The 9,866-nt window shown below is 56.5% G+C and overlaps 2 protein-coding genes across 2 annotated transcripts; both read left to right on the top strand.

The window, feature by feature from the left end:
- The first annotated feature begins 1,663 nt into the window (after nucleotides 1-1,663).
- LOC123753862 (serine/arginine repetitive matrix protein 1-like) lies at nucleotides 1,664-2,980 on the top strand. The gene has a single exon (XM_045735812.2). The coding sequence runs from the start codon at nucleotides 1,664-1,666 to the stop codon at nucleotides 2,978-2,980; it is 1,317 nt and encodes a 438-aa protein (XP_045591768.2).
- A 6,175-nt stretch (nucleotides 2,981-9,155) lies between these two features.
- On the top strand, nucleotides 9,156-9,866 carry LOC138370829 (uncharacterized). Its single transcript, XM_069335435.1, has one exon. The coding sequence runs from the start codon at nucleotides 9,156-9,158 to the stop codon at nucleotides 9,864-9,866; it is 711 nt and encodes a 236-aa protein (XP_069191536.1).

The following is a 9,866-nucleotide window of genomic DNA, read 5'->3' as shown; positions in this document are numbered from 1 at the left end:
TTTACACAACAACAGCTTTACCAGACTGTTACGTCTGGGAAAGACACCTTCAACATTCATGACGTAAATGAAACTAAGCACGGAAGGTAGTTTGAGTAGTTTGAATGATTCCTTAAGGTGTATACCAAGAAACCACAGCTCGGTCGATAGAGCTTCGACCTCACACACTTGGATCCATGGTTCGAGTCTCTTAGAGCCCAGGTGAATGGACTGTATAACAAGTGCTCAGCGTCAGCCACAGACGTAAATATGTCGTCGACGTACTAACACTAGACGTCAAACTTCAAGTTCAGGTCAACAACGACAATTTTCCTTATTGGTACACATTTAAAAATTGGCCAAATCAACACACAAACCCCATTATTGGAACAATGATGTTCCATCATTGCAACATCAATAGATGTTGCAATGAGCAACATCATCATATATTTCCCCTCTTAAACCTCAACACATCTGCTGCTCCTTGACGTCAACACACCTGCACAACGCTCGGGGGGGTCATAGCTCTAAGGGGCCCGGGTTCGATTCCCTGCTGAGGTAGAAACAAATGAGCAGAGATTCTCTTGCCTGATGACTCTGTTCACTTGGGAGTAAATCATTTACCTGGGAATTAGAGAGCTGATACGGGCTGCATTCTGGGCATGTTTGTGTTAGAGAGAAATATATGTAATTGATGCTCATGTTTAACATCACGTCTACACTTCTTTTACCACACACACACCTGCCTCTCCCTCACCTCACACACACACCTGCCTCTCTCTGACCTCACACACACACCTGCCTCTCCCTCACCTCACCTCACACACCTGCCTCTCCCTCACCTCACACACACACACACCTGCCTCTCCCTCACCTCACACACACACTTGCCTCTCTCTCACCTCACACACACACACACCTCTCTCTCACCTCACACACACACCTGCCTCTCCCTCACCTCACACACACACACACCTGCCTCTCCCTCACCTCACACACACACACCTGCCTCTCCCTCACCTCACCTCACACACCTGCCTCTCCCTCACCTCACACACACACACACACACCTGCCTCTCCCTCACCTCACACACACACACACCTGCCTCTCTCTCACCTCACACACACCTTCCCACTTTGCCCTCCCATATATTAAATAAGTCTCACATATCTTCAAATGAAGTATACTCTCCACTGAATATATTTCACTGGTCTTTGCAGTACTGGTCTTCATTCACAAGTGAAAAAAATATGCTCAAAAAAGCAAAGCCAAATATAATTATGACTTTCCTCTCACGATATGTTCCTCACCTAATGAGACATATCAACGTTGATTGATTCAACTCTCACACCACACAAACCAAACCCTGGAAACACAAACCGAAACTGTCTCTATTTTCCGTTTGTTACAACTTGTAATAAAGTTGTTACATCTTGGCTTAACGTGTTTATGACGTATTAGAACGTTGTTACAACTTGATATATTGGTTGTTATAACTGGTTAGGAGGTGTTAAAACTTGTTCGAACGTTGTACCAACGTCGTAGTTTCGGTGTGTGTTTGGCGGGAACAACATTCATAAAACAAGCACAAAAAAAGAGGAAAACAGTCATATATAAAAATGCAAACATAATATTGCAAGGCGAAAGGTCTTTGTAATCAAATAAAAATCCAGGAGGGAAAAAATGAAAATATCGACGCGAATATTTCGCCAACAGAATGCAACAAGTCCCACGTGTCAAGTAAACTGTAACTTTGCAGCCCCCCAAGCCAAGCGTCGCGTGATCGTGGAGCCCCCAAGCCAAGCGTCGCGTGGTCGTGGAGCACCCCAGCCAAGCGTCGCGAGGTCGTGGAGCCCCCAAGCCAAGCGTCGCGTGGTCGTGGAGCCCCCAAGCCAAGCGTTGCGTGGTCGTGGAGCCCCCAAGCAAAGCGTCGCGTGGTCGTGGAGCCCCCAAGCCAAGCGTCGCGTGGTCGTGGAGCCCCCAAGCCAAGCGTCGCGTGGTCTTGGAGCCCCCAAGCCAAGCGTCGCGTGGTCGTGGAGCCCCCAAGCCAAGCGTTGCGTGGTCGTGGAGCCCCCAAGCCAAGCGTCGCGTGGTCAGGGAGCCCCCAAGCCAAGCGTCGCGTGGTCGTGGAGCCCCCAAGCCAAGCGTCGCGTGGTCGTGGAGCCCCCAAGCCAAGCGTCGCGTGGTCGTGGAGCCCCCAAGCCAAGCGTCGCGTGGTCGTGGAGCCCCCAAGCCAAGCGTCGCGTGGTCGTGGAGCCCCCAAGCCAAGCGTCGCGTGGTCGTGGAGCCCCCAAGCCAAGCGTCGCGAGGTCGTGGAGCCCCCAAGCCAAGCGTTGCGTGGTCGTGGAGCCCCCAAGCCAAGCGTCGCGTGGTCGTGGAGCCCCCAAGCCAAGCGTCGCGTGGTCGTGGAGCCCCCAAGCCAAGCTTCGCGTGGTCGTGGAGCCCCCAAGCCAAGCGTCGCGTGGTCGTGGAGCCCCCAAGCCAAGCGTCGCGTGGTCGTGGAGCCCCCAAGCCAAGCGTCGCGTGGTCGTGGAGCCCCCAAGCCAAGCGTCGCGTGGTCGTGGAGCCCCCAAGCCAAGCGTCGCGTGGTCGTGGAGCCCCCAAGCCAAGCGTCGCGTGGTCGTGGAGCCCCCAAGCCAAGCGTCGCGAGGTCGTGGAGCCCCCAAGCCAAGCGTTGCGTGGTCGTGGAGCCCCCAAGCCAAGCGTCGCGTGGTCGTGGAGCCCCCAAGCCAAGCGTCGCGTGGTCGTGGAGCCCCCAAGCCAAGCTTCGCGTGGTCGTGGAGCCCCCAAGCCAAGCGTCGCGTGGTCGTGGAGCCCCCAAGCCAAGCGTCGCGTGGTCGTGGAGCCCCCAAGCCAAGCGTCGCGTGGTCGTGGAGCCCCCAAGCCAAGCGTCGCGTGGTCGTGGAGCCCCCAAGCCAAGCGTCGCGTGGACGTGGAGCCCCCAAGCCAAGCGTCGCGTGGTCGTGGAGGCGCAGAGGAAACTTAAAGTATAAGGAGTGAGAAGCAAAATCCTCGAATGAATTCACAGATAAACAGGAATTGATCTGAAACCTCTTCTGGAAGTGCTGCGTCTCTCAGTCTGGAAGTGTTGCGTCTCTCCGTCTAGTAGCGTTGCGTCCCTCAGTCTGGTAGTGTTGCGTCTCTCAGTCTGGTAGGGTTCCGTCTCTCAGTCTGGTAGCGTTGCGTCCCTCAGTCTGGTAGTGTTCCGTCTCTCAGTCTGGTAGTGTTTCGTCTCTCAGTCTGGTAGTGTTCCGTCTCTCAGTCTGGTAGCGTTGCGTCTCTCAGTCTGGTAGTGTTCCGTCTCAGTCTGGTAGCGTTGCGTCTCTCAGTCTGGTAGCGTTGCGTCCCTCAGTCTGGTAGCGTTGCGTCCCTCAGTCTGGTAGCGTTGCGTCTCTCAGTCTGGTAGTGTTGCGTCCCTCAGTCTGGTAGCGTTGCGTCTCTCAGTCTGGTAGTGTTCCGTCTCAGTCTGGTAGCGTTGCGTCTCTCAGTCTGGTAGCGCTGCGTCCCTCAGTCTGGTAGCGTTGCGTCTCTCAGTCTGGTAGTGTTGCGTCTCTCAGTCTGGTAGCGTTGCGTCTCTCAGTCTGGTAGTGTTGCGTCTCTCAGTCTGGTAGTGTTCCGTCTCTCAGTCTGGTAGTGTTCCGTCTCTCAGTCTGGTAGTTTTCCGTCTCTCAGTCTGTTAGTTTTCCGTCTCTCAGTCTGGTAGTGTTCCGTCTCTCAGTCTGGTAGCGTTGCGTCTCTCAGTCTGGTAGTGTTCCGTCTCTCAGTCTGGTAGTGTTCCGTCTCTCAGTCTGGTAGTTTTCCGTCTCTCGTTCTGGTAGTTTTCCGTCTCTCAGTCTGGTAGTTTTCCGTCTCTCAGTCTGGTAGTTTTCCGTCTCTCAGTCTGGTAGTTTTCCGTCTCTCAGTCTGGTAGTGTTCCGTCTCTCAGTCTGGTAGCGTTGCGTCTCTCAGTCTGGTAGTGTTCCGTCTCTCAGTCTGGTAGTGTTCCGTCTCGCAGTCTGGTAGTGTTCCGTCTCTCAGTCTGGTAGTGTTCCGTCTCTCAGTCTGGTAGTTTTCCGTCTCTCAGTCTGGTAGTTTTCCGTCTCTCAGTCTGGTAGTTTTCCGGCTCTCAGTCTGGTGGTTTTCCGTCTCTCAGTCTGGTAGTTTTCCGTCTCTCAGTCTGGTAGTGTTCTGTCTCTCAGTGTGGTAGCGTTGCGTCTCTCAGTCTGGTAGTGTTCCGTCTCTCAGTCTGGTAGTGTACCTCTCTCAGTCTGGTAGTGTTGCGTCCCTCAGTCTGGTAGTGTTCTGTCTCTCAGTGTGGTAGCGTTGCGTCTCTCAGTGTGGTAGTGTTCTGTCTCTCAGTCTGGTAGTGTACCGTCTCTCAGTCTGGTAGTGTACCGTCTCTCAGTCTGGTAGTGTACCGTCTCTCAGTCTGGTAGTGTTCCGTCTCTCAGTCTGGTAGTGTTCCGTCTCTCAGGCTGGTAGTGTTGCGTCTCTCAGTCTGGTAGCGTTGCGTCTCTCAGTCTGGTAGCGTTGCGTCTCTCAGTCTGTTAGTGTTCCGTCTCTCAGTCAGGTAGTGTTCCGTCTCTCAGTCTGGTAGCGTTGCGTCTCTCAGTCTGGTAGTGTTCCGTCTCTCAGTCTGGTAGTATTCCGTCTCTCAGTCTGGTAGTGTTCCGTCTCTCAGTCTGGTAGTGTTCCGTCTCTCAGTCAGGTAGTGTTCCGTCTCTCAGTCTGGTAGCGTTGCGTCTCTCAGTCTGGTAGCGTTGCGTATCTCAGTCTGGTAGCGTTGCGTCTCTCAGTGTGGTAGTGTTGCGTCTCTCAGTCTGGTAGTGTTCCGTCTCTCAGTCTGGTAGTGTTGCGTCTCTCAGTCTGGTAGCGTTGCGTCTCTCAGTGTGGTAGTGTTGCGTCTCTAAGTCTGGTAGCGTTGCGTCTCTCAGTGTGGTAGTGTTGCGTCTCTCAGTCTGGTAGCGTTGCGTCTCTCAGTGTGGTAGTGTTGCGTCTCTCAGTCTGGTAGTGTTCCGTCTCTCAGTCTGGTAGTGTTGCGTCTCTCAGTGTGGTAGTGTTGCGTCTCTCAGTCTGGTAGCGTTGCGTCTCTCAGTGTGGTAGTGTTGCGTCTCTCAGTCTGGTAGCGTTGCGTCTCTCAGTCTGGTAGCGTTGCGTCTCTCAGTGTGGTAGTGTTGCGTCTCTCAGTCTGGTAGCGTTGCGTCTCTCAGTGTGGTAGTGTTGCGTCTCTCAGTCTGGTAGTGTTCCGTCTCTCAGTCTGGTAGTGTTGCGTCTCTCAGTGTGGTAGTGTTGCGTCTCTCAGTCTGGTAGCGTTGCGTCTCTCAGTGTGGTAGTGTTGCGTCTCTCAGTCTGGTAGCGTTGCGTCTCTCAGTCTGGTAGCGTTGCGTCTCTCAGTGTGGTAGTGTTGCGTCTCTCAGTCAGGTAGCGTTGCGTCTCTCAGTGTGGTAGTGTTGCGTCTCTCAGTGTGGTAGCGTTGCGTCTCTCAGTCTGGTAGCGTTGCGTCTCTCAGTGTGGTAGTGTTGCGTCTCCTAGTCGAAGGAAGGGGGTTGAAGGAGAAGGAAGGGAAGGTTGAAAGATAAGGAAGGGAAGGAGACAGGACAATGCTTGCTCGCTGCCATCGTTCGGGACGAAATCTTAGTTACAGACAACTAAGAGCTCTGTTTCAAGAAAGAAAAAGTTTAAAATAAAAATATAAAACAAAAAATTTTAAATATAAAAGTTAAACGTGTAAATGAAAAGCATGTTAGTAGACACCCTGTTGGGTAGCGGCCATACTGTTCTGGGTGCCGGCGGGGACGTGGCTCCTGGGGCCCGGTCTCTGAGCGGTGCTGAGGATGGTGCCAGTCCTGTGGGCCTCCTCCTGCTAGGTGTACAGCAGCTCCTGCAGCAGCTGCTGCTGTACGTGGGCATAGTGGTGGCAAACCTCCTGACGGCATTGTTAATGCTTCTCTAGAAGTACAAGAAGGGCCTCAGGTCCTTACTCAGGGGCGGCACCTCTGTGGCAGGTAGGGAGTGGAGATATTGTCCCTACCCGCCTGTGCAGGTCTTTCCCTCGTTCCCGCCTATACCGCTAGATGGTCAGCGGGTAGACGCTCAGCGGGGTCAGCTAAAGCCTCAGCTCGTAGATGCTCAGCGGATTGCTGAAGAGCGCGCACCTAGAGATACCGTACGCAAGCTACCCCGACTTCGCATTCCTTCACGACCCTCGAAGCTGTACTCCAGCATTCTTCGCCACCGTCCCTGCCCTCCATCGCCCTCCCTGTCTTTCACTCCACCGACACTGGGCTAGCCTCCATCGCCCTGCCTGTCCTCCACCACTCCACCGACACTGGGCTAGACTCCATCACCCTGCCTATCCTTCACCACTCCACCGACACTGGGCTAGACTCCATCGCCCTGCCTGTCCTCCACCACTCCACCGACACTGGGCTAGCCTCCATCGCCCTGCCTGTCCTCCACCACTCCACCGACACTGGGCTAGCCTCCATCGCCCTGCCTGTCCTCCACCACTCCACCGACACTGGGCTAGACTCCATCACCCTGCCTATCCTCCACCACCTGTCCGGCAGGGCAAGACATGCCTAGCCCAGTACGACCCTGTACCGCCTTTACGAACCTCCGCGCAATTTAAGCCGTACTGGAGGCTCTACGACCCCTCTTAGTCTTCCAAACCCCCCACGACCCCCCTGACCCCATCCAACCATCAGCCATCATCCCCACCCTCCACGACCCACGTGACCCCATCCCCCCATAATAATTCACCCCCACCCTCCACGACCCACGTGACTCCTTCCCCCCATTATCCTTCACCCCCACCCTCCACGACCCACGTGACCCCATCCCCCCATAATAATTCACCCCCACCCTCCACGACACACGTCACCCCTTCCCCCCATCAAAATTCACTCCCATCCTCCACGACACACGTCACCCCTTCCCCCCATAATAATTCACCCCCACCCTCCACGACACACGTCACCCCTTCCCCCCCTCATAATTCACCCCCACCCCCACCCTCCACGACCCACGTGACCCCATCCCCCCATAATAATTCACCCCCACCCTCCAATACCAACGTGACCCCATCCCCCCATCAGCCTTCACCCCCACCCTCCACGACCCACGTGACTCCTTCCCCTCATTATCCTTCACCCCCACCCCCACCCTCCACGACCCACGTGACTCCTTCCCCCCATCAGCCTTCACCCCCACCCTCACCCTCCACGACCCACGTGACCCCATCCCCCCATCAAAATTCACCCCCACCTTCCACGACACACGTCACCCCATCCCCCCGTCATAATTCACCCCCACCCCCACCCTCCACGACACACGTGACCCCATCCCCCCATCAAAATTCACCCCCACCCTCCACGACACACGTCACCCCATCCCCCCATCAAAATTCACCCCCACCCTCCACGACACACGTCACCCCAACCCTCCATCAAAATTCACCCCCACCCTCCACGACACACGTGACCCCATCCCCCCATCAAAATTCACCCCCATCCCCCACGACACACGTCACCCCATCCCCCCATCAAAATTCACCCCCACCCTCCACGACACACGTCACCCCAACCCCCCATCAAAATTCACCCCCACCCTCCACGACACACGTGACCCCATCCCCCCATCAAAATTCACCCCCACCCTCCACGACACACGTGACCCCATCCCCCCATCAAAATTCACCCCCACCCCCCACGACACACGTCACCCCATCCCCCCATCAAAATTCACCCCCACCCTCCACGACACACGTCACCCCAACCCCCCATCAAAATTCACCCCCACCCTCCACGACACACGTGACCCCATTCCCCCATCAAAATTCACCCCCACCCTCCACGACACACGTGACCCCATCCCCCCATCAAAATTCACCCCCACCCTCCACGACACACGTCACCCCATCCCCCCATCAAAATTCACCCCCACCCTCCACGACACACGTCACCCCATCCCCCCATCTAAATTCACCCCTACCCTCCACGACACACGTCACCCCAACCCCCCATCAAAATTCACCCCTACCCTCCACGACACACGTCACCCCAACCCCCCATCAAAATTCACCCCCACCCTCCACGACACACGTGACCCCATCCCCCCATCAAAATTCACCCCCACCCCTCACGACACACGTCACCCCAACCCCCCATCAAAATTCACCCCCACCCTCCACAACACACGTCACCCCATCCCCCCAACAAAATTCACCCCCACCCTCCACGACACACGTGACCCCATCCCCCCATCAAAATTCACTCCTACCCTCCACGACACACGTCACCCCAACCCCCCATCAAAATTCACCCCTACCCTCCACGACACACGTGACCCCATCCCCCCATCAAAATTCACCCCCACCCTCCACGACACACGTGACCCCATCCCCCCATCAAAATTCACCCCCACCCTCCACGACACACGTGACCCCATCCCCCCGTCATAATTCACCCCCACCCCCACCCTCCACGGCCCACATCACCCCAACCTCCCATCATAATTCACCCCCACCCCCACCCTCCACGACCCACGTACTGACCCCAACCCCTCATCATTCTTCACCCCCACCCCCTACCTCCACGGCCCACATCACCCCACCCCCCCATTATAATTCACCCCCACCCCCACCCTCCACGACCCACGTACTGACCCCAACCCCTCATCATTCTTCACCCCCACCCACCACCAACCACGTGACCCCATCCCCCCACCCCCCACCCAAACCACCTCCACCCCTGACCAGTGGCCCTCAGCCCCTGACGGAACAAGACAGGAGCCTCCCCGCCTACTGGAACGCTCCATACGGTGTCTACCTAAAAAGCTACTCCGTCGTCCAGCGCGCCTTGTTCAGCGATCGCACCGTCTTGCCTAGCATCCGTTCCGTCTTAAAGAGAGGTCGTACCACCTGCGACCACGGCCATATCGACTTGTATAACGGCCATATCGCCTGATACAACGGCCGTATCGCCTGGAAACACAGAGTTTCCTCAGCGTAAACCGGACGTATTTCTTGGAGAAGACAAGCAGTGGACTGGAGTGTTTTTTGACAGATAAAAGAGTGTCTTCACACACGAAAACAACTGTTCGCTGACGTCCCTGCAAACTCAAGTTCCTCCTGATCTACAGAGAAGTAGGATAAGGGGTAAGAGAAGAGGGGTAAGGAATGGGGAGGGGAAAGAGAATGAACATACAAGCCCGCCACTGTTACCACGCCCACAAGCCCGTCACCGCTCGCCCGTCACCGTTACCACGCCCACAAGCCCGTCACCGCTCGCCCGTCACCGTTACCACGCCCACAAGCCCGTCACCGCTCGCCTGTCACCGTTACCGCGCCCACAAGCCCGTCACTGTTACCATGCCCACAAGCCCGTCACTGTTACCATGCCCACAAGCCCGTCACCGCTCGCCCGTCACCGTTACCACGCCCACAAGCCCGTCACCGCTCGCCCGTCACCGTTACCACGCCCACAAGCCCGTCACAGCTCGCCCGTTACCGTTACCACGCCCACAAGCCCGTCACCGCTCGCCCGTCACTGTTACCACGCCCACAAGCCCGTTACCACGCCCACAAGCCCGTCAACGCTCGCCCGTCACCGTTACCACGCCCACAAGCCCGTCACCGCTCGCCCGTCACTGTTACCACGCCCACAAGTCCGTCACCGCTCGCCCGTCACTGTTACCACGCCCACAAGCCCGTCACCGTTCGCCCGTCACTGTTACCACGCCCACAAGCCCGTCACCGCTCGCCCGCCACTGTTACCACGCCACAAGCCCGTCACTGTCACCACGCCCACAAGCCCGTCACCGTCACCACGCCCACAAGCCCGTCACCGTCACCACGCCCACAAGCCCGTCACCGCTCGCCAAACGCACACACACCACGAGCGCTTGA

This window comes from Procambarus clarkii, chromosome 33, assembly GCF_040958095.1.
Source record: "Procambarus clarkii isolate CNS0578487 chromosome 33, FALCON_Pclarkii_2.0, whole genome shotgun sequence".
NCBI lineage: Eukaryota > Metazoa > Arthropoda > Malacostraca > Decapoda > Cambaridae > Procambarus > Procambarus clarkii.
This window is presented reverse-complemented; position numbering and strand designations above follow the sequence as displayed.